Here is a 26017-nt window from a genome sequence, read left to right as displayed (position 1 = left end):
GGCGTCACCGTGGGAATAATTCAGGATTAACCCATATTTCATAGGGACTAGTGAGACAGTTATGTAACATTTATAAACCCCTCTGCTTTAGGCCTCATGGTTTATGATTTCGTCAGACTTGCTTGATGGCAATATTGTACTATATTACACGTTATGCACATTCTCTTTACACACACACACTCACATGCACGCACTCACACGCACCCATCCCTACCCCCATCTGGCTTAGAGAAGTATGCCAGGAGCAGTACATCACGGCTGAAAAAATCCAATTTCACCAAAGAATGCAAACAGAAACTGGACAGACACATTTATAAAATGATGCACATGCTTCCACAGTGCACTAAAACCAGCGAAATTTCCTCTATCACCAAAGCAGTAATTTCAGTGTCTCTCTTATCCAATCCTAAGAAACAAAATCCTGAAAATCAAATTAAGCAGCCTGCATTTATCCATGACTCCTCACAAATGCTGGCGAGAAGGGCTTTTAGAGAGGGATCAAGTTTCGCACTCTTCCATCTAATCAATAAGGGAGGCTGAGTTTCATCTCTAGGGCCTGTAATGAGAAGAAATCCTGGAGCCAGCCAATGGGCAATGCAAGGTCTAAGATATGATGATGAGGTAATCAAAGACACCAGACCATAGCGTTACACTCCCTTTTTCCAGTGGAAGGACGTAGTATGGAAAGCTAGGAGCGCGCGTTATTTTAGGGCTGTAGGTCGCAGATGTGCTAGCTGGAGATGACTAGAAATGGCACAAAATATACCAGAAGGATGCCCCATTGGAAACCGCAACATTACCATTGGACTCCGGGCTTAGCTCAAGGAGAGCACATTTTCAAGAGTCCTACAAGAGTTAGCTTAAAGCCGCTAACACCCCCCCTGAGGATTTTTGCCCTTGGCATCTTTTTCCTTTACGTCTCCCCGTACAGTGACTCTTTGAGTCAAGAAGGAAAAAAAAAAATCAGAGGATGTAATGCTTTCCTTATAGCAACGGTCTGAAGCAAAGGGTACTATGAAGTGGCAAACAGACGGTAAGTTCCAAATATTCACTTAGTTGTTTGATAGCTTTATCTCATAATGACCACTTCGGCCAGCGACATATAAAATAAACTGGACCTATCTATGCTTTCTCATGTTGATGGCCATTCCAAACTATGCTGTGAGTGACAGTTCTTAAGGAGTCGGGGCAGTGGGGGGGGGGGGGGGGGGCACAGTCTCATCTCTTCTGTAGAGTTTGGATGGAGGATGTTTATGGGAGTTTGAGGGCTGCATTAAAAGTAGTGGATTCTATCTGCATTGGAAGCCTGCATTTACCAGCCCATGTCTGCCCTGTACAATGAACAACGCACTCATGTCACAGCTCCAGGTAACGCGTCATGGCAAAGGCGGTAGAGATATATTGAATATAAGCGTCTCATTGTAAAGATTTGCAATTGTATGATTTGAGTTTTGTAATGTGGTTATTTGAGGCTGTTTACTGCCCCTTCTTTCAATAATTCATTGTATTGCTTTTGTGTTCATGCATAAGTCACTTGGACCTGATCTGCCTGTATGACAGGCCTCGAAATGATACCTTCTGGGCATGTGCAGCAAAGTACAAAACACTCGGTAACCAAACTCTGGGGAATAAAACAATGTGAAAAAACCTAAAGCACTTTTTCAAAATTATAGTTGGTAAATAAGTGTAGAAATGAAGATCGTAGTAATTATCACCTTTTTTCACTCCCTCGTGATTGTGCCGCTCATTACTGTTACGACGGTTCGTTAATACCAGTGTATGTTTTTCATTACTTCTTTTATTGCTGTACGTTTGCCAATGCTTTTTCAATGAGGTTATATATGCACGCTTTCAAATGCTTATTTTATGTTGTGATTTTTAAATATTTACTCCCTAGAGACTCCCCAAAATATTTGCAACAAGGAACCGTGAATTAGTCTTTATCAATGAGACTGTCATTGCACTGTTCCACAATATATGGTGCAATAAGCAATTGTTCTTTTTAAGCCTTTATTAAATATTATTACATGTCACCATGGTCATACATACCAGTGCTTAATTTGAGCTGGTGGTTGAAGGTGGAGCTCACCAGTACTCATTTTTGAGGAACAGCACTTATTTTTCCTCAACAGTTTTTGACCCAGAGCAAAAGAGAGCAAAACACAAAAGACAGAAAACCACAAACGCGGACACAGGAGGAAGAGAAAGACAGAATAACAGTGACAACGAGAGAAAGGCAGGGATGGAAAACAACCTCTAACAGTGATTTGCAGAGACAGGAGTTGTCGGGTGGTGGATTAAAATGGCATGAGGTATAATGAGGAGAATACAGCCTTGTTCTCCGCAGGCTCGCACTGGCCACTAAGGTAGTTCCAGATGGGCTTGTCTGACAGGTCAGTGTGTGGGCTGGCTTTTTGGATCGTTGTGGGCCTGCCTTATGGTCTGGTTCATACTGTTAACTTCACTGATAATAAAACAAACATACCTGAAGCAAACTCAAATCCATGCAGTCTTCCATACCTTGCAAAATCTTTATACAGCGTGTCTTTAGAAGTTCACAACTGCCCCAATTGTCCAACATGGGCAACTCTTTTAGCTATCTGATTCACTAATGGAGGCCACTTTAACTTTGGTACCAGGGCCTGTATTCTGCCCAATGCCGGCCCAAGATTTTCAGCACCCCAACATTAAATAGCACCAGAGCGAGCTTCTGGGCAAAACTTTGGGTCCCGGCATTCATTATTTTACAAATTAAGCACTGCCAATAAAATACAAAGAGAAATAAGGAAAACAGGTATAAGACGTGTCATTTTAAGAGGTCAACACGACTTAGCATGAGGTCATGTACACACAATAAACAGTTTGGAAAAGTCCACTGGCAGGGGTCTTACCTGCGAACACAGCAGCATCACAAGCTCTACCACCGAAGTACTCGATTTCATGCAGACAAGGCCTAGAAGAAACACGGAAAGGTTATGCATAACTTGTCACAATAATTCACTTATAAAAACACTGTCAGACATTGTCGGTCCAACAAAACAAATACTGATACATATACTGGTCTAGGACTCTTTCTACTTCAAAACATAAGTGTAGATGTATTAGGCTCAAAGGGCAATCCTGCAAATGCGATAGGCTGAAAGGGCAATGTTGCAAAAGCATCATATGTATAAAAAAAAAGCATGTTTCCATGCTACGTGCAATTATTTGTTGTACATTGGCTTGGCTTCAGATTACAGGCAAATTAACAGATGAAATAAATAAGGTAGGTGTGTGCGAGAGTTAATATCAAAGTTAAAGGATAAGACGTATGTGATGTCAAGTAGGATATCATCCAAAAGATACGGGCTAGGACACATGGCTTCTTTATTTAATTGTTATCACAACTCTTGTCAGTTTAAATGGAACCAATAATGGCCCATCAAAGGTCATTTTAAATAATGTTCTATTTTCGTTATTATACTTAACGTCTGAGCAGTGCCTCTTTGAGGTTAAATGAACTTAAGAGTTTTCAAAATATTTTGCTTCTTTTGAATCATCTCTTGCTTCTGCCAGCTTTGGTGGTGATGAATACATGGCTGTGTAAACACTCTTTTCCCAAGAAAACCTCAAAATAGGCCCTGCTGGTGGAAGTTCACACAAGAAAATGGAGCATTTCTTAGTAAAGCATCGAAGTGAATAGAGAATGGGCGACCAGTTTCAACGACAGTGCTTTCAAGCATGAATAGTGTTAGTAATGTATAAAACCCCAGAAACGATCATAAGCATAATGTTTCCTCTTCAGTCTGGAATTACTCAAGTCCTTAAAATATGTGCATAGATACAGAGACTTTCAGCCAGCTCTCTTCATACACTGGTCTGTTATTGTGCCATTCACACCCTGCTTTCTCTCACCACAGCACAGAGCATGTTGAGAGATACTATTATATATTCTGGTTAACAGAATGTGAAAAACCCCATGTGAACAGATCTAAACTAGACCAAAGATAGGAGGTTAAGGATTGTAAAGGAATGAGCATACAACAATCGTTGGATATTCCTACCAAGCAGTCACCTAATTTGGTATAAAAGATGAGGGCCCCCTGCATTAGATCAAAAATGAGTAGAGGGATTTTGTAAATGTCAGCAATTAAAGATCAATAAGGGACAATTCTGCTGCACCCATTCCCAATACGGTATATCTAAGTAAAATCAAAAAAGTCGAAGGCGGCAGTGAAAGACGGTAGTTTGCTTTTCTCAGGGGTTGATTTCTCCACCAGATACAACACATTTGACACATATTAAGAAATTCAGGTTGGACCAACTTGACTGAGGCTCAGTTAAAAGGAATGGATGTATAGCTTGCAAATTCTCAGGTGGTCCAGGATGTTGTAGTGAGAACTAGGGGACCAGAGATGGTGAAATTCAGTCTCCAATTATTCAACCATGGCATCATGGGGTAGGGATGCCTACATGATTTCTTTTGAGTCAAACACCATTTCTTACCTACGTGGTCCTTCTTTAAATCTTGAGACCCATTTGGGCCATTTAAAGGCTAATGCATCAATTTAGGCGAACAGCTACGAGATCAATGTCCTGTTGTTTCATCCATTTGTCAAGTTAAAACAGAACTTGGATTGGACAAAGTTTGTGACTTTAATGTGGTTAATCCAAATGTCAAACCCTTTGAGACTTGTACTAACTCTCTTTCAGGGATTTCCATGCCTTTGATAAATTCTGTGATTGCCTTAATGTCTCGTCATGGCAATAAAAGTGGGTTAAACTACCTTTTAACTTAGCAACTAGGTGGAACAGTGAAGAAGAACTTGTGTAAATCTCTGAAAATCACATATATTAATCAAGTTTCATCACACTTTCCGTTAGCTTTGGGGACCTGGAATAATCTGACCTGTTGCACTTGTAGGTGAGAGAGATGGTTAGTAGTTGTTTTAGTACCACCATTGGCAGTGATGTCACGGGCAACCTGCAGTGTCCTCCTCATCAGGGCCCTGGCACATATTATTTCACAAATTAAGCACCAACTGAGATGTGCTTCGGCTTCAATCATACGATGGTTGTCTTGAGTAAAGCATTTCAATGGGCAGAAGGTGTATGGTGCCACTGAAAATGAGTGGTTGTATTGCATTGTTTGCCTTGAGGGAAAGCTTATGTTCAATACAGGAGGAATGAGTCGGGTATTGTGGCAAGGTCTAGCCCGTTTAATATGAAAAGTTATGTTAAAAGCAGTAGGACAGAGGAATTTATTGTAAAAAGTCAACAGGTATTTAAGGGCTGGTTGTTCTTAATATACATTAATTCCTGCAAAAAGAGATTTTGTTATATGAAATCTCACAGTTTACCATAGTAGGGAAGGGTTTTGGTGTTGGTTTCTCCCTCTCACAAATGGTGGTGATAGAAGATCTGCCCTGTGATAATCCTAGTTATGCCCTCTTAAGAGAGAAGGTATTTTGGTCTGCTAACTGTGATTTTGTTTATACATTTGTATTTTCTGACCATACGCCTGATGGTTGACTTGTGGGAAAATTCATGCTCGATACAGTAGGCCTGAGTTGGTTATGATCCCCCTTTGTTCCATATCTGACGACAAGCCAATGCTAAGGTTATAGTTTGCTTTTGTTCAGTTTTTTACCCTGGCTGTGGTCTTGTAGTGAAGCTGTTGGAGGGCAAACATGGGTTTCCAGGATGCCCTTGTTCTTTAAGAGTGGACAAGACAAGAGTTCTGTCATCCAAATCAATTGCTGTTTTCAGGTCTATGAATATCATGAACAGATTAGACTTTTCTCGACAATAACAGGCTAAAGTTACCACTCCTTTCCTTCCTCAATCCCGCTTGAAGAATAAATAAAATGTAGGCGGTTAAGGATAATTTACAATAGATCTTCCCTACCCCATCCAACAATGAAATTGGGCAATAGTTACCTGGATCTGAACGTGCTCTCTTTTGAAAAATAGGGACTGTAATTTCTGTTCTCCATGAACAGGAAACTTTCCCAAATGTCCAAACCAAACTGAAGACATCTTTAAGAGAGGGGCCCAGACTGACATAGTAGTTCAGGTGACATCTGAAGGGATTCTGTCCAGTCCTTATGATTTGTCTTTGGCTATCTATCATCTCAGACACTTTTTCTGTAAATTCAAGATCCTGATTTAACCCTGTAGGACATTGTATATATTGTCCCTTTTCAATTTCTAACTCTGAATTAATGGTTTTCTAGTATAATCAGGAGAAGTGTTTGATCCATTCTGCAGGGCTGACTCCTGTATCGAAAATTGTAGGGGTCCCTCATCTGACTAATTCCCAAAATGTTCTTGAATCCATGAGTCATAAGGCAGCTTTAATAAAACTGCAATCACTGTATTGTAGCCGTCTCTTTTTAAGCGTAGTTACATGTTTACAGCCTATCCTTAAATCTTTAGAGGTCTTCTTCCTCATTAAAGTCAAATGCCTTGCTTTCAATGATTTAGTTAGTGCCTGTATCGACATAAAGCTTTCATCATCGTACCATTCTAATGCATTAGAGTATATCTTTTCAGGTTTCCTGGTTAAGGATTTGCTTGATGGTACTAAAAGGATCAACCTTAATATATCCACATAGGGTATGAATAATTTACGTTTTCAGAGTTTTCACTTGGATGATGATTGCTCTGCACTGTTCCCTAAAAATCTCCTTCTAGTTTATAGTTCTGAACATCACTAGTAGCTGTTTGCAATCCAATTTTCCTTCAGTTAGACTTTACTACCAAATTGGAGGATGTCAGGAGATGTTCCAGTTTTTGCCAGGGAAGTTTAAAGACCGTAGCAGAGGTTTTGCAATTAGTGGGTCATGATCACTTTCAATTCGCCTTTCAATATGTCTATTGACAATAAAGTGCCAGGACTCAATACCAACTGGGGTATAATCTGTTAGGCTGGTACAGTTGCTAATTCTATAGGTTGTATTTGCGGGAGTATCTGTTGAAATTCAAGCATTTAAAAAGTGAAGACCACTTGATGCCGTCATGTAAGTGAATAGGAGTGGCTCTGTAGTACACCTAAAATCATCTGATGAAACTTTGGCACATCCCATACAAATTCATCATTAATAAGGTCTGGCACAATAATCGCTCCATGTTGTTTGGGATTATAATTTCCATGAACCAGAATACTTTTTGTTTCTCTTTTACTTCCAGACTCATACCAGATTTTAATAATTGCAGATTCTAAATACTCTAGTGATAGGCATTTACTATTATTTTTATCAGGAAGAACATATATGTTAAAGATGTCAGCAGTCGTGGTATCGCTTCTCAGTGTTATATATTGCAAATTTTTATTGACAGAGTGGCTCACTTCAATGCTTGCTGCAAGAGTGACAAAAATCCATGTGGTTAGATCATCTTTTGGTCTGCCCTTCTAGGACTTAGGGGCTGGTGCACAATATGATGTATAGCCATCTAACACATTTTTTTCCATTGCCCATGTTTCCTGGAAACAGACCATTTTTTTGTTTTACCTTAGTCATGTTTCAACTTAACAGGGAACCAGACCTTAACGGAAGCCGGGTATTAATTGTTCCACTATGGCTGGTTTTCTGCACCCTCGATAGAGTGGTTGCTACCCAGTCCCCGACATCATTATTTTGTTGTCAGCCTTTACTGGATAACTTGCTGCTACAGTTTATAACCTGAATTTCTTTCTCTCCAGTTTGACCTTTAGATTCAGCAGATCATCACAAGCTATGTAATTTTGTATTAGTCCACCATGTAGATCTGTAAAGAACTTGAGTGTTACAAAATTAACAACTTGGTTTTCTTCTCACCCCTTGCTCCTAGATTGGGGGGTAGCGTTCCTCTGCTCTTGAGTTGATTTTTATGCCCCTAGTCGCCAGCGTCTCTTTAATTGACAGTATTATTTTAGCCAAGGTATGGCTAGACTGTGGGGTGTGAGCTGACTCTCCTCTATATGACTTTTTTCCCCAAAAATGTAAGTGCTAATAAATCGTTTGAAGAAGCATGTTCCAAGTTTGTCAGGGATGTGATTCAGTGTTTCCCCTATTTGAGATGTCATGGTTTCGCTTGGATGAATACAATCGTGTGAAAATGATGGCATTTGTTCATCCATTTTCAGCTGTACCTCTGCCACTTATACGGCCAGATACCCTACATAGATTGTCAGTGGGTCATTCCCAAGTGGCATTCTGGGGTATCTCCCTAGGCAGACCAGTTTTGTTTTTATTGAAAGAGGAAGTTAATTGATGTTCTTGCTTTATATTTGTACCACTGACATCTCAATGCGTTTGCTCCTTTTATAGTTAGCAATAACTTTCTATTCCCATTTTTCATGTCCCACATTCAGGTCTAACAATGGAATCAGGTTGAAAAGCTTCTACATCTGGCTTATGGATAATGCTGGTATAACAGTGCTCTAATTCCTTCAACGATCTCAACTGCTAATGAAACTGTTAATAAAGGACCTACCGTACTGCAACAGGCCAACTCTGTCCTCCAGGGTGCCATACATAGTTCTGTTGTTAGGGTTAATAGCTCTGCCTTATAACTGGGCAAGTTTCAAGGGCATGAGGCTTTACTTGATTAGCCAGACGGCCGTTTCCCAGTCATGGCTCGAGGGCTAGTTGGAATTTTCTGGGTAGGTGTGTGCGGCCTGCACTTATTGTAACACAGTAACCAGGATTAGTATTCACAAAGTCATTACAATCCTTTTCCAATGTCTCCTCCTGGGCTACCAATATTTCCAATAGTGGTGGCTCTGCAGCGTCTGGCTTGATCCTCATCACTTGTCTATGTAATAGTCTCCTCTGGGGTCTTCAATTATATTTTGTAATTGTCGTCTTTTTCTTGGCTTTGGATAATCCCTACTGTAAGAAGACTCTACTTGCTCTGATTGTAGTGGCCTGGCAGTGTCACTCTCTGGGGGACCCATTTTATCCTTTAACTCTATATTCAAAATAGAGGATGTGTTGTTGCCATTGCTATTAATGGCTAACCTGCCTAGGAAGCTTTGGTTGTTCTTTGGGCTTCTCTTACAGTCGTCTAATATTGTTTGTATTACTTCTGGAACTTCACCTTACTATAATAGAATTGCCGAGCAGTTACAAGAATCTTTTTGGATTTTTCAGTGAGTCCGCCATGGACTCATTTATAGATCCTATTCTCTTATCGAAGGTGTCAATACAAAATGCCATCTCTTACATGATCACAGATTGGGCATTCATCTTCAGTGATTGAGATGTTAAGGCATCGATAAATGTGCCCAACGACCTCCAGATAGTCCTCCTTAATGACTGGTTGGGCTGATGGCGTTTCATCAGGATTAATATCCCATTCCTTGTCACATGTTCTTCCATCGTGGATGTAAGTGTTAATATTATTGGTGAGTGCTATTCAAGGTATTGATAGGAGGGGGAGCAAAGTGGATGGAGGCACAAGTATCTACCTTTGCCATCTCGTCCTCATCTTGAAATGCATTCTGCCAAATTCACTTCATTAGATTGATTGCAAGAGAAATCCCTGAACCAAGGAAGTCCAGTAAGGCTGAAACACAAGGTGTCAAGTTGTTCTATAAGGAAGTAAGAGCCTGATTTAAGTTTGGTGGCATCACCTGCATTTCAGCTGTGCCTACGTCACATACTTTAGGCATACCAGTGTACACTGGACCTCTTAGTGGGGCCAGATAAACTACCAGGGCCCTTTTGACTAAATCTGCTGATGTGAGGAGTGACATGGTCAGTTTTCAGAGTGATTTCATCTTTATCATTTACCAGATTAGTTATTTATATCTGCATTTGCGCCTGCCTGTTTTCATTTTTCAAAGTAGCTGCTATTTTGTTGTTGGGAGACTAGGGCCACATGTATGAAAATGCCCATTTGTGATTCTCAAATAGCGATTTTTTGTGAATCGCTATTTGAGAATCGCAAAACCCTATGTATGTAGGATTTGCAATAAATTTTGCGAATCCTACATATTCCTTAATTGCGAATTGCAAATTGCGATTCGCAATTAAGGAATACCTCACCATTAATTCCTTTGGGCCTAAATGCCCATAGGGATGAATGGGAAGACATTCTCAATTTGCGATTCCCAATTAGAGAATCGTAAATTACAAATGCAATTTCAAGGGTGCCAGGATGTCAAAAGGACACCTTGTTGCACCTCTGAAATGAGCATGGCTGCAGATGTGGCGCACATACATGCCCTAAGGGCATGTATGTGAGTCACATGGCAGTTTGAAAAATGCATAAAAGTGCATTTTTCAAAGAAATCGCAAATTACCACCATCAAAAGTTGGTGGTAATTTGCAATTCCTTAAGTCCAAATTGCACTTTTTCTGTGCTTTTTACATTGCATTTAAGGAATCCCAATTTGCGATTCCTTAAATGCAATCGCAAAATAAGGAAACGCAAAATTTGCTATTCCTTATTTTGCGAGGGGTGGTTTGTGTCATACATATGACACTGCTGTTTTGCGATCTTTCGGCGTTTGCGATCGCAAAATTGCCTTCATACATATGGCACTTAATACTTTAACGAGCCCAGAGTTAAAAAAAATTTTTTTTTTAAATAAAATTGAAGATTAAATGTAATAGCTGCCTGTGGGAGAGGGAGAATTTGTGCTCAATACAGCAAGTCTGAGTAAGTACCGGTGACAAGCCATTGAAAAATGATTGGTTCATTGGGAAAAGACTTTCCAGAAGCCATATGTCTGATCTGTTTATTATGAAGAGTTAAGACAAAGGCAGTAGCCCTGATTTATGATGAAATGAATGCGTTAGAGCCAAGAGCCATTTAAGGGTGGATGGTTACTACAAATTGTTAAAGTCTGCAAATGGGTATCTTGTTACATGAAACCTCACATTTACCTTTGTAGGCAAAGATGTTGGTACTGATTACTCCCTTTGATAATCCCTAAGAGTAGAAGATTTATACTATAATAACTTGAGCTATAATTTAATAGGAAGGCCTGACAGGCTTAGTTGTATGCCAGGATCTTGTAATCAAAATAATTCAGTTAAATATATACGCATATTCATGCTACAACCACATTGAAAAAATATTCAGGTTCAATCCATTTATTTAGTATGTGCACAATGTAGTGCTGTGGCTAGGATGCCGCTTTATAAATTTGTTGCTTCGGATTCAAATCTACCCTATGCTAGAATATTGTGCTTTTTATGAATTATTGACCCAGAGTGTTACAATGTGCTGTTTTTCTGTTTTGGGTATTGTGGTTAGAAGAAGTAACTTTGTGTCCATTATTTCCGGGTGTGAGCAAGGTGTGTAGTCAAAACGTATATGGACACACACAAGTATGCATATATAGAGGAGCTTTTGGTCATCCTTCTGCCATTGGTCCGTAGCAGTGTCCATTACACCCTGCATCCATCTATGACATCATACAGCATGGGGTCCGCCCACTTCAGCCACTGGCTCTCTTGCCATATGAGTAACAGCACTTGTTAGATCACATGTACACATCTGTCTCAAAATGTGTGTGCTTCAGTGCCAGGGCTGGTGGGCCATTCCTTCAGTTTTCCATTTTCTCATTTTATAGGACGTCTTTCATTTCTTTCCTTCTCCACTTTTTAAATGTATTTTAGAGTTTTAGAGTATACTACAGTTCTTCAAATAATGCCAATGGGCCACTAGTTTTTCACTTATTTCACCCACAGAGCAGCACATCCCACTTGGCCACTAACTCTAAATCAGGTGGCTACCAAGAATGGCATTGGCTATAATGCATCAATGATTTACCATTCTAAATGTGGCAGCCGTGCAGGAACTTAATACTGACAAAATACTATGTACAATACCACTGCAAAACTGCCACTTGCTGCTGTGTTTGATTTTTTATTATTGCAATGACATGCAATGTCATGTTTAGGTGGTAGTAGGTTTTCTTTCTTCTATTTTTAATTTTTCAATTTATCTTGAATGTGCTATTGATTTGTTTAGTGTGTATTACTGTGGTTGTGTAAGTGGGTGAATGTAAGAATTGAAAAGTCAGTGGGTAAGGAATGGATGCAAGATTGCAAGGATCAGAGAAAGCGTGCATGTATGCAGCGGCATAGCGTGGGTTGCCAGTGCCCGGGGCAAGGCAAGTATCCATCCACTTTTACGGGCCTATTAACATAAACCCATCAATGACTGAAGCAGCACTTTGAGTTACAATCCAGTACTTTTGTCTTTGCCAACAGTTTTTCAACCAAGGAATTTAGGGTATGTTATCGGTACAAGTGACCTGTCGCTCGAACATGAGAAATTTCTGTCCATAGTCGGGTACCAATCATCCTTTCTCAACCTTGAAAGCAGGGTTTAAAAAAATTAATGAAACACTTAATAAAGATTTGTTAACATAAAAAAATCTATTTTCTGCATCCACAAAATCCCAATGGGGCAACAATTCAGATGCCACCATCATGCCTTAAATTCCCTTTCTTTCCCAATGACTTTCTAAAAAATGAATGCTTGCTTTATCTTTCTTCACATACTGTCCTTAAGATTACCGGGAGAGATATGTATTAGAAAGAAAATTGGAGAGTGACAACCTGACATACAAGAAGGGATCCTGGACCTAAGAACGGATTAATAATTTGAAATCTTGCAGTAATTTCATGTGCTGTTACTTGCTGCGCTCAAGCTGCGCGTACAAGTTCAACGACCACAAAAGCTTGCGCCTGCTTCGCTGCCAAGCGGTACTGCAAAAGTAGTTCCACGCGCAGCTGTGCCTTTATGCATCTCAAGAGTGACAGGCAATTTCCTTATCGGAGTTGTCAGTCTTATCTGCTGAAAACCACTCCTGAGCCAAGAAGACTGCTGGAAATGCTTCTAGTTATGCCAGTCACAAGATGGGAAAAAAATATGGGAAACAAACTGGTGTGAGTAGGAGTCAACAAACAGCAGGAGAACAAATCCTCCCACCGAATAACATTGATATTTATTGCAGGGAAGACCTCAATGCTCCTTTGTGCCCAGACTGCTAACAAGCCCATCCTTGTCGTGCACGCCGCAAGCAGCCACTAGTATTCCATCCTATCTGATTTGTGAGCAGACAGTTAACTAATGAAATAAGAGGCAGATGTGCAGAGCTCGTTTAGGAAGACAATCACTGTAATTGATCAGGTCTTCCCATGCTCAAGCGCTGGTGTATCAGGGAGATTAATGGGACATTCATCACCTGCGGTGTATCCAAGCATGCTATGCGAGGACACCTGACTAGCAACAGCCAAACAGGGAACAACAATGCATGCAGTAAAAGCACCCTAATTAGCAGTGATGTGAATGGTGCCTGACGCCCAATACAGTCGGTATGAATTGAGTCAATCAACATGTAAATAATGTATGCATTGAAGTACACTCCACAGCGTTAGTCCACAACCCTTGAACGCTCTCTTCTCTTCTTCAAAAAAATAAATAAATAACAGAAATTAGACAGTCTCTCATCGCCTGGCCCTGCACTTATGCTTCACTGGACACTCCCTCACTTTCCTCTTTCTTCCCACACATTTCTTCATTCTGTACCTTCACATTGCCTGATTTTAGCTATTCCATTCAAGCAATCTTGATTTCAGCTAGCAACGTTCTTCGTTCTTGACCTTATGTTAAGAATACACTGGGAAGCCTTTTTAATCTCAACAAGCAATTCTAGTTTAACCTAATCACCATCCTTCACACGCAACGTCCTAAATAGCATTTTCTATGCGATAATTCCTCTTCTGCCTCTTTGTGTCCACTGCACTTGCCTCCTCACCCTCTTCTCATAATTGCCATCTTCGTTGGCCTTCTCAATCAGCCCACGCATCCTTGCCAGTGCAACCTCATACTCCTCCGAAAAGCTAGTGGAATTTCACTTTTGGTTATGTGAGAGATCAGGCTATTGTTTCCTTCATCAATGCCCTCACACCCGCCCATGCTCAAAGCCAATTGCATACTTTTCATTATGGTACAATTGAAACCACTAGTTTCAGTGTGGCATAACGAGAATGTACTATGTTCGACCACATTGACCACTAAATGCTTTGTTCCACTAGAGGTTAGTTGCAGATCACTGTCAGCCATCCATGCCATGGGTCTCAAAACACTTACATTTTTTCTCACTTACACTACACTGTGTGCATCCTGCAATCTAAATATCCATCTGAGGCCCCCACTTTTATTCTACAACCTATTTTTTACTGTCCTCATACCTATATGTCCCTAGTTGCACAATCTAAACTGACCTCTACACTCTGCGAAACCAACATTCCATCCCAGCACACCATCTATCATTAATAATCAACAACTATATAATCAACCTACACTTCACCAAAGTTGAACCCATGTCCAATTATGCCGCCATCTTGCTTGCAAAATCTGTAATACCATGCCGTATGTCCATTTTCTCTCTCCTTTCCACTTACCATGCCACCCAGAGTAACCATTACCACTTACATCCTCCGGTTTTTCTTCCTTATCTTTCAATTCCTGACTTGCTTTTTTCCTTCTCAAAGGTAGTCTAGATAAATAGCGGTGGTGAGACTGCAAACTCCTGACATCCTCACATGAAAAGTGAAAAACTGCAACTGCCTCACTCCTTTTCTTTTTACATTCCTCAAGTAATTTAACGTCTTCATGAAACAAAGATTGTCCTTAATAGATCATGACCAGTCCTAAAAACTATTTAATTCCCAAATTCTCACACAATAGGACTGAACTTGCACATCAGATACACAAGCAACAATACATCCTTTCCTTTTAGGCGGCACCAAAAGAGCACCCTTTTTTGGACATTTAATGTAAACCCTATCATTATCTTCCTTAAGCAACCTGAGGCAGAATTGTTCCTGAGCCCAACTAACTTGCACTCATAACTTCATTATCCCGCACCTCTTCAAAGTGGGAGTATTTCTTCCTTCTCTTTTCACACACTGAAACACACTCGGACATTCCTTTGAGCATACAAAATATATTCTCTTCTTGAGGACCACTATCAACTTTACCAAAATAAACACACAACCCTCACACATGACTCTGACATCCTTAGGAATGATCCTCACTTCCCCCCTGTATTAAGAGAAGGGTCATTCAGAGTGGCTTTCACAAGAAATGTTTTGTTTTTGTTTTGCAGCTTCATCTGCCATGTTATGCCCCAAATACTCTAACGCTCTGTAGCTGGCAATAGAACCTAACGTTCTTTCAGGCAGGTCTTCACAATGTCCCTTAGAACCTTCAACAATTCCTTTGCTATTGTTGACAGTCATTTCCTCTTAGACCCACAGTTCATTATGAGAAAATGCCATATCCTTGACTGAGCAATCCTGTCATAACAGTCAAAAGACAAGGCCAAATGGAGTGAAGAAAGCTTATGTTGTCCCATTAAAATGCGCATAAATAAATACAACTCCCAAAGAAAAATACACCATAAACTCCCCGAAAAATGCTATCAGAACCCAAATTATCAAATTTATCTTGATGACACATCAACATGTGATGAACGGTGATTTAGCTAGCGATGTCAACAGTGTGTGGCAAATGACACCTGACTGCTATGACTTCCTGGTTCAAGATCCTCAGGTACACACTAAAGTGCACTGTACCTGATGCATTTTTCACCATCTCCATAGGCGCAAAACACTCTATTCACTCCACAGGTTTAATGATCCATTATCCGTCTAATCTTTCAGCTCCTCTACAACATCTTCACCAATGCACTTCTCACTTTGCACACTCCCAGCTTCTCTCCTCTAACAGCCTGACTTTATTACTAAATCTGCTCAAGCAAAGAGGGCCCTCTGAATATTTCTGTAACAAATCTACATCTGGGACATATTTATTTCTACACAAAGCGCAAGAAAAATGCTTTTAACAATTTCTGCCAGGTCTAACTAGCCTGTAGCTACCAACCTAGTATAGATTAACCCCTCTCATTTATCCTACACATTAGCACTATTTCCTGAAAAACAGATTCCCCACAAAATATCATTTTAATCGAATGCTTTTCCTTATCTCACACTACAATCTTGAAATCCTTTGTTTATGTAAATATATATGATGGAAAATTTCGCTACCAATTTCATTATTGGCATTTTAATGGCAAACATAATATTTTGTGCTACTCTCGACTCCAGATTCCCTTCTTAAAGTCAATATATTGGTTTCTGTTTAACCAATCTTTTTTACCCTTCACCATTTTCACCCAACCCCAATTTGAACACTGGGACATATTGTTTACTCCTGCATGCCCCACAAACTACACTGTGCATTGGGTTCTCTGGTAAAAATGCTTGGAACAGGCACATCTGTAAATGAGGCATTTGGGAATGGCATATTCTTCACCCTTGCTCCCAGTCTTCCTTCCACTGGAGCCGCATTCTTCTTTAGGCCTTACCACCTATATATTCTGATAATGACCCTACCCATGCTCTATCAATCTCTCATACACACCTCATTTTATGTTCAGGCCACTTGCCTACCGTGAAGACTTTCTACAAAATGAATCAACATTTTAGCCACACCTCTTCACGACGCGCAGCCCAATGCACGAAAACATCCAGCTGATTATTGAGTTTATATATCACCTGATCATGGGAAGCTAAGTCAGCAAGTGCCATCAGCCATTCCTCCACTGTAGATGGTGTTTTTGATTTCCAGTGTCTTAAGATGCACACCATGGCAACAGCCAATGAAGTGTCCAGCCACTGCTCCTGATGGGTCGTGATGTCGCCCACATCATGTGTAGCGTGCAATAACGCTAGATGCAGGGAACGTTGCAGCTTGAGTTCAGAGGAGTTCAGGAGCACCTCCTACAATGCTTCCCTGTACGACTGAATCCTGGGACAGGCTCATCAAACCTCCTTTAAGGCTGGTACAGCGCCAACACTTGGGAGAGGGTGCCAGCCGACCCTATGAAACTTGAAAGGTGACCCATATGCCAGTCATGTAAAGATTTTAAGTAACTGAATTTCCCTGTAGGCTTTTATCCTGGACACAGAAAATCTCTTCCAGTCTGTCTCGTCCACAGAGTCAGCAAGGTGCAGCTTCCATCTATGGTCCAGAGACCTAGTTGTAGACTGTGAATTAATGTGATCAATGAGGGTATCACACAAGTCAGGAATACGTTTTTTATGCATACCCCATGTGCTCATGGACCGATGAAGACCAAAAGCGATTCCCTAGTTGCTGGGAGAGAAGGTCCCTTATCTGTCTGTATCGAAGGAATTGTATCAGTTCCAGATGGAATTCTTGTTGAAGGTCATCAGAGGACCTGAAGCTGGTTCCCCGCAGTAGATGACCTAAGGTCAAAATTCCTTTCTCCATCAATGATAGTCACAAGAGCAGTTGCCCACCTTATGTGAAGGCCATGTTATTACATATAGGTGCCGAAGAATGCAGAAACCTTTTTGATTCAGACGTTTGTGAGCGCGTTCCAGAGCTGAGGTGTATCCTGGAGAACCAGATGTGTACGCGAGGGGATAGAAAGTCTTCCTTTATACAACATAGGCAGGTTATCTGAAGCACCCTGGAGACTCCATAAGAGGCCAGTATGGGATTTCCAGGGAAGAGTGAAAATGGTAAGCCAGCTGGGAAAGTTGTACAGCCGCAAGGTAAAGTTCCAGTGATGGCAGACAGAGCCCCCCAGCTGTAATACTAGTGTACATTTTAGATGCTGCCAGTCTCAAGGTTTTTCCTTGCCAAACATAATATCGGATCTTGGGAATCCAACTGTTTCAGTTAGGATATCGGAACTGGTATAGGCAGCATTCCAAAGATGTAATAAACTGAGGAGCCACCACCATCTTGACAGGCTGTATTCTCCCCCAGAGTGAAAGCTGGAAGTGTCCCCATTTGGAAAAACCTTGTTGTAGTCAGTCGATAACAAGTTTAACATTTTCGGTCAACAACTTCTGAGGGGAAATGTCAATGAGGAATCCCAGGTATTTCATATGCATTGGCATCCAGTTAAATTGCAAACCAGAGAGGCAAGCCATTGTCATGACTGGCGTAATAGGGAGTGCCTCACTTTTCACCCAGTTAATGCAGTAAACACTGAAGGTGGAAAAGTCGTTCACTATATCGGTTAGCATTGGGATGGAGGATGTGGTCGATGACAAGGTCAATAACATACCACCTGCACAGAGCATTAGTTTCAGTTTCCCCACTGCCTTAGGTGTTCCCTCTATAATATGTGAAGTCCAAATTGCAATCGCCAGGGGTTCCAGTGTCGAAAAGGAATCACAGAGGGCACAGGGGGCACCCTTGCCTAGTACCTCTGTGAATGGTCAGGGGAGGGGAACAAAAGGCATTACAGCATATTACCGTCATGGGAGTGTGATACAACTATTGAATCCAAACTAGGAAAATCAAACCCAATCCCATTTTCCCCAGGTACTTCCATTCGACTCGATCAAATGCCTTTTTGGCATAGAGGGAAAGGGCTATTTGTTTAGTATCATGAGGAGTAGGTGTCCAGAGAAGGTAGCACAGCGTGCGAAGGTGATTCTGAGACGAAAGGTCAGGTATGAATCCCACTTGATTTGTATGGACCAGGGATGGAATATATTTTCTCAAATGGTTAGCTATGACTTTGGCTAAAAATTGTTAATCCGAGTTGAGGAGTGAGATTGGACAATAGTTTTCTGAACTGAGGGGGTCCCTATCGGGTTCAGGAATCAAAGAGATCAAGGCTCGGGTAAATCCTGGGAGAGGGAATTGTTGGGCAACGGCGTCTCGGAACATTTGCATCAGAAGAGGGATGGAGTGTTTTGTTATGATCTTGCAAAACTCTATCAGGAAGCCGTCTGCCCCAAGAGCCTTACCGGAAGGCATAGACTTGATGGCCTCCTCAATATCCTCCTCCTCCTCCTCTATGTCACGGTGCAGATCCTGGTGGCTGTCAACGGTCAAACGCTGGAGAGGGAGGCCTTTGAAAAAACAATGTTCCCACTTTAAATCCTCATGCGCTTCAGAAGCATAAAGGTCAGAGTTGTAACAGGAGAATTCATCCAAGATTTCCAGAGGGCATGAAAGAAAGCCGCCGGTGCGGTAACGCAGCGTCGAGATGGAAGGGTACATTGTTCTTTATTGAAATTGAAAAGCAAGAATCCGACCTGCCTTGTGCCCCTCGTTTATGGTGCCTGTGTCAAAGACAAATTAATGCTTTCTCTGCGGTAGACATGAGTAGGGTGATTATCGAGGATTTTTTTAAAGTTAATAGTCACAGAAAGGTTGGTGACGAACTGCGCTGGTATACCCAGGATAATACTTCAATAACTTTTAGAAGCTGTTTCCGATAGCTGGCTTGTCGTTTGGCTAATTGAGAGTCTTGAATAATTAACCCTCTTATATAGGCTTTACCTTCTTTCAGGAGGAAAGTTGTGTTCGAGAAAGTAGACTATGCGGGATTCCACATTATGTGGGTTGGAAAAGTATGTGTATTCTCGATCAGTAGGGTGCAAAAGTCGCCATGGTTCTGCAAGAGCATGCTCAGAAAGGCGGTCACCTAAGATACCTCTGTCAGGTCCATGATGGACATCAGGGTTACCAGAGCAATCCAACATGTGGTCCAAGACAAAGTTCCAGTCCTCCCTGATCCAAAAGTGGGTGGTCTCTAATGTCAGTCCATATTCTGTTCAATTGTGATAAGGAGCCTTTCTTCTCCCCCACTGGTGCGAAGATCGCACCTACAACACAAGTATTAGTTTGGAACTGCAGTCTGGCAAACACATAGCGGCCTTGGGCACCAACCCAGGTTTTTCACACTGTGGCTGTGAAGCATTTATGTAGAAGGATGGCGGCTCGTCCTTTCCGTACAGTTTAGTGAAAGAAGGGCAAGATGGAGTGGCAGATGGGCCATATCTGATGCTGTTATCACCTTCCCCACCTAGTCCCTTCATAATCTCTCTGTCTGGGCAAGGGGCATGCGAGTTTATTGTAACAATACGATGTCTGACTTTTTGGAACCCAGAAAATATATTTTCCTTCTACGGACAAAACTGGTCCTGCTGTTAACATTCAAAGACCAGATCGACAGGAGTATTCCTTGGCGCCTCGACATTGCACTCAGCAGCAAGGTGCCTTAAGTTCAAAGAAGAAAGATCCCTTAAGTTAGAGACAGTCTACTGAGAGCGGTTGATAGCACAGGACATATGAAACCTTCCTTTGGGAGGTTCTTGGGAATAAGAGAGGTATATGACAGCTGGAAGGCGCGTATTCCTGCACACTACTGCATGAAACTTTATCAGGGGAGCAACCTCTAAGTCTGCAGTTGCCCCACCCTGTAAATGTAAGCATAGTAGAAGGTATAGAGACATTGTAATAAGGCAGGGTCGTCCTCTCCTAGATGGATATGAGAGGACCATGGTTTCTGGAGAAGCGAGAAGAGCAGTCGGGGAAGGAATAGCACCACCCAGAGATAAAGTTTAGAAGTGGTTATGGTTTAAAAGGTGATGTAGACTTGTCCTGCTCCGAGGATAATCAGCCACAATCAGATTGTGAAGGCTGGTTTCGATGTACGTCTTGGTCTTCCCGGCCCTGGAGCAGAAGCAGTGTGGCGATCAGTTGTAGAGCCCTGGGGTAAGACTGATTCTGTATGCTTTTCCAACCTCGGGAGTGGATGGGTTTCTACAGGCAAACAATCCAAAGCAGACAAATAATCCTCCAGAAACTGGGGGATAGTACGGTAAATTCTTGAGTTTGACCATGGAGCGTGATGAGCATGGTGGCCGGGTCAAGGAGGCCATGAGGAATCCCCTTTTGCTTGAGGGTAGGCATAGGGCAAGGAATTGTTGTGCAAAAAATGTGTGCCATAAGAGAAGTCAGCAGAACAATTGATAGAGTTACCTTTATCATCCAATGGGCCCTGTTGTCCAGCCAGGTGTAACATCCGCCTGTCCTGAGTAAGAGACACATGATGATTGGCCTAGGTCTGCCGGAGGGAGCAGTAGTACAGTGTTTCATCTGGTGAGCCCTTTCAAATTTCAGGGGCGCCTTTAGTGTGCCACTGGTGATGGGGCTCTGGCCTCTGCCTCTTCCTGCTCGGACTTCTCGGGCCCTCGTGGGGTAGACGGCCAGTACACAGGGGATCACAGCCGATCAGTAACAAACCGTGTCCCCACTGCATTCGTCCCTGTCGTCAAGGTCTCTCTGACGGCCTGCCACCGGGTGAAGGCGGATTATGGGTGGGGTTGCAAGCAGAGCCTAAAGCTGTGCAGCCGCCATCTTTGGTGTCTAGGCCACCGTGTTTCAAATTGTTGAATTGTTTAATTGTGCTTTGATAGAGTAGCTATACTTTGATTCTTCCTATCTGTTAATGAAGATGTCCCTCAGCCTCTTGCGAGATCTTATGCTTTTTTATTGCTGCTCACAGTGCTAAACTATCGAGCAAATACATTTCTCTCTTGCCTGATTGGAACCTTTATTTGCTTTGGACTAAGAGGCTTCATTTGGTGAAACGTGCTGCTTAAAGCTTCCCCAACTTTACTCGGAAACTTAGCTTAGCATTATGCAGTTTCACTTTAGGGAAACCAAATCTTTATCATCTGCATATGACAACCCTTAAATAACTTGCCTTCCTATTTGCTATTCTGACTTGCTCTTGATTATACTGAACTATGCTGTAACCTGGTGATTATCGATTTATGACTAAACAGACTAATTTGAGTTTGTAGTTTTGCTAATCTGCTAATAAACCTTTATGGTTTGCAGATCTACTACTCTCTGTCATCCTTGTGGGGCAAAATATGTTCCACTCTTATTGGTATGCTATTGAGCAATGTCAGACAAAGGTCTATCTACTTAAGTGCAGCTTGTAGTTTGCAGGGTGCAAACCCCACCCCCACCACTCAATCCCCTTCCTTACATTTTGTGAAAAGCAAGTGACAAAGAGACAAGAAGGAGCGAGCTTGAAGAAACCAAGAGAGAGAGAGAGAGAAGGCGCGTCAAGGAAGTTTTTGTCAGAATATGACATTAGAGAAAAACAAACGTGTCTGCAATGTAAAATTAATACTGTGATTCGTCAAATTGGGTACTTTGACCATACAGCAAAATTCTCTGCTGCATAGTTGGGTAGTTCAGTTATTTTGAGCTGCATTTTGCATGCCCAGCTGCATATATTAGAACAACAATGATTAACCCAGAGTGTGCCTGTAACTACCATTTCATGTGAATTTACAGCCACTTTCATAATTTCTAAAACAATTAGACAAGCAGAGGGAATGTATGGTTTATGAAAAGGACCACGTAGAATCTCTTCGTTAAAATTACATCCTGTTCGTACAAATGCTTGTTGTGTCAGATGCATACCAATGCAAATGTGACGTATTTAATGTATATTAAAATACAATAAAAATACAAATACATTCAAAGCACACGTTTATTGCTACAGAGGAAAACATTCTAAATATGTATGACTAACATCTATCAGTATGCAACACATGTTTGGGCCCTTCCCTTTATCTGCAGTTTGTAACCGCTCACAAACCCTATTTTCACCCACAAATGTAGCCTGTGCTGACATATTGTTTTGTGCAAGGGAGGAATGTAATAAAGGTTTGAGCCAGGCCGAGCCACTAAGTGTTCATTTCTTCGGGCTGCTCGAGTAAGGGCTCCAAATGTGATGTGACCTTCCTCTCCCCGTAGTTTGTTTAACCGTTTACCAGGTTAAATATGATACATGCGGAACAGAGCAGAGTGCTAGTTGGGTACAAAGGAGTTATGTCCCTGTAACAATGGTTTTGCTGACTGGTGCCATGGCGATCAGCTCGCATGCATTCTTATGCCACCTTGTGGCTGGACCTGAAAGTCTTTGAAGCAATGCTATAGTAATCTCCGAGGTCTGTAATGAGACAGTTATGACATCCTCATGAGCCTCACAATCAATGGGCTTACACCATTAAGCATCTGGTTGAGGTCACTCTAATAACCGCTCTGTACACTGAATGAGTTTAGGAAGGCAACTATATCGAAGGCGTCCTGCCAGAAAGCAATGTTACAGGTAAGACACTTCCTTCGCATCATGGGTCTTCCCAAGCTTAAAAAATAATACTGTAAGAAAGAAGTTGATTTTAAGTGAAAGAAAGTTCCTTACAGCAAATGTGGACACGGTGCTTGGCCTCCTTGAGCTTCTTTGTGGACATCATTTATTTGTTTATACGTTATTTATTTGGAGGTGTTATTGAGCCCGGCAGCATCTTATTTTGTTACGTCAGAGAGTGGAAGAGGAGTAAAAGAAAAAGTCCGATTTTTGAGGTCAGAGTCGGATTGTCTGTGGGAACTTTTTCCAATGCTCTGTGGTTGTGGCTTGTTTGCTAAAAGAGCTCAACTATAGGCAAGTTTGAACAGTTCTCCAAAGTTTATCACTTTGGGCTCCCAGTGAAAAGCTTTTCTCTGTCATTTGAAGGATTGTTGGATGTTGTGGTCTACAGTCAATGAGGGGATCCCCAGCTTCTGGAGTGTGAAAGGACACAGGCCCTCCCTAAATGTAATGTGGCGCGGTGGATGAAAACTGCAGTCAGGCAAACACAGGTGGGCAAAGTGCAACAAGTCACCCTTTGCCTGGCATGTAGCAGGAAACCTTTCTACTTTGATAGAAGATAAAGATATAGTAGACAGTCAATAAAAGCAGCAGGTAAGACAGAGTTAAGCAAAAGGTAGACATGTCTACTACTGTTGTCCTCTAATTAATCTTTTTGCAAAACAGAGCACAATAGTTGGAGATACACCAGGAAGGTACAGATATCAGCTTGGTAATTGTGGCTACCACAGCATGATGTACAGTCAGACCTGCATTATCGCAGAAAGTAATAACTACTAATTATCTAACGTGGGATGTAATTCAAGACAGTAGGTGGGCAAACCAGTGGAGAAGAACGTCTCACATATTTCAGCAAGGTGATTTATAAAGGAAGTTGATTCCAAATGTTTACATTCTGTTAAATCTCTGAATGAACACAAAAGAAGGGGGAGGGGCAGGTTTTTATTTGTGCCACGTGCACTGGTCTGCTTTCTGGCTCCAACTCTCCTGCTGAATGTGCGGGATGCTCACCTGACTGAGGTGCACTGTCTAATGTACAGGCATTTCCTCCAGGCGTTGTAAACCACGGACCAAAGGAAATAAACGCTGCTAAAGGAATAGCCTCACACGGGACCTGCAATGCACTGATGATCGGGAAAGGAACTTATGCATTTGTTAACACTATGCCTCCTCTGACCGCTCTGTCTCTCATAACACTACACTATCCCTCAGCTTGGAATGAAAGTCATAATTCCTCCTCAAAATTCCTAATTAGTGTGATGACCATAAACACATCTCCCTCCATTGTTGAATATAATCAAAAGGTCCAATATGCAGGAGAGCTTAACCTCAGTTGAGCAGTAGCACCCTTGTTTCACGTCTGCACCTTGACCCGTAAACATATTGATTACTGCTTGTATCTGACTAAACCCATGTTGTTTTAATGACATCATCCCTCCATTTTACAGGTTTCTCATGAGCCATCTTAACTTAAGAAAACCTAAAAGAAAGTTGTATATTACAGATGCTTTAAATGTAGGTCCATTAATCTAGTGGTCATTGGCTAGGCATGCCCTTCTTGATCTGTGTGGCAAAGAAAGTCTTTGTTCCATGCAAAGAAAGTCAACCACATCCTTTGCTCAAAAACCACGTTTTACACATGATGGGTTTGCTTGTAAACAACCAGTAGGACCAAGGTAAACCCCAAATAGATATCTTGTACCCAGCCCAAGAAAGAATTCCTATTATTTGCCAAGAACAACAAACAAGAAATAGTACAAATCTGGCTCAATGAAATGAACCTTGACAGATTTGGACCAAAGCTTTCACTGAATTGCAAGTCACTTTGATAAACCTTGCACATCAACCTCATTCTCAAACCACCATTGCTAAAAACAAAAAACAAAGACGGCCTGGTACCAGCTCTACCTTCTAAAGAAAGTGAAGCTGTTTCTTCCACAAAGTAACTTCAGAATTCGTGTTCAAGCCCTCATTCTCTTGTGTCTGGATGGTGACACTGCTCTGCTCACTGGTCTCCCAGACTTAGGGTGACAAGATGTCACGGTTTTCCCTGTACGGTCCTGGTTTTCGGAGCAGTGTCCTGACACTTTGCTCCAAATGACAGAAATGTCCCGGTTTTTGTGTAGTGCCTGGGTTAAACAAAGAAATGTCCCGGTTTTTGTGTAGTGCCTGGGTTAAACAAAGAAATGTTCAGGTTTTTAAATAGTGTCTCGCACCGAGAGACTATTTAAAAACTGGGACATTTCTCAGCTTACTTCGCACAGGTGCAGAGACGGGTCTCTATTGGGCTTTCTATTTTTGCCCTCAGGATGAAAATAAAATCTTAACGCTGCAGCAATACCACCCTTCATCGCCTCCAAAGAGACCCGTTATAGTTCTTGCACTGTCTCATCATTCCAGAACTAAAGTATTTTCAATGATATGTACAACAAAGCTAAAGTTGTTGCTTATTTATCTAATGCAGCTTACAACAACTGACAAAGCTAATAGTCCTGGCTTGTTGTAGGTGTATTATTACATGTTGTATTATTTATCTGAATACAATGACAGAAGCAGAAATTTTTGAGACGGGGACACTATGGTAAGCATAGATTATTTAGCTCATGTGTTTTAAGCCACACCCTTAATTAAATCGGCCACACCCCTTTGAGACACCCCCCAGTTTTTTCATCCCGCTTAAACGTAAAGCCTGGGCACTTCTGTCATGTCACCTGGTCTTTGTAGAGCGCTGTATGGGACTTCAGCACGCTGCCTTGTTTGAGAGCGCTGGGAGGGCACAGGGTGCATCAGTGGTTGAATGGAGTGTGGGGGGAATCGTCGGGTGTCGTCCGCGAGTGGTGATGTGGTCAAGTTACTGCAGCCTCCAATCCTGCTCTGGTAGTATTTCTACTACATCTGAAGGCCCTGTGAGACGTAGAAGCGGTGAGACATCTGCGGGTGCAGTTGTCTCATGGGACACGGTTGGGTGAGATACACAGGGTCAGAGGTGAGCTCTGCTTGCTGTGACCTACAACA

General features: G+C 41.7%; 1 protein-coding gene across 6 annotated transcripts in view; it reads right to left on the bottom strand.

Moving 5' to 3' along the window:
• The window catches only part of NBEA (neurobeachin), a 1788010-nt gene that overhangs the window by 861529 nt on the left and 900464 nt on the right, over positions 1 to 26017 (bottom strand). For all 6 annotated transcript variants that reach the window (XM_085621699.1, XM_085621702.1, XM_085621701.1 and 3 more), the window contains one exon: positions 2892 to 2953. In XM_085621699.1, coding sequence (XP_085477825.1) covers positions 2892 to 2953 — 62 coding nt within the window. The remainder of the gene's footprint in view (positions 1 to 2891; positions 2954 to 26017) is intronic.

Source organism: Triturus cristatus, chromosome 8, assembly GCF_964204655.1.
Source record: "Triturus cristatus chromosome 8, aTriCri1.1, whole genome shotgun sequence".
NCBI classification, from domain to species: Eukaryota; Metazoa; Chordata; class Amphibia; order Caudata; family Salamandridae; genus Triturus; species Triturus cristatus.
Note: the sequence above shows the minus strand (reverse complement) of the source record. Positions and strands in the feature narration are given on the sequence as shown.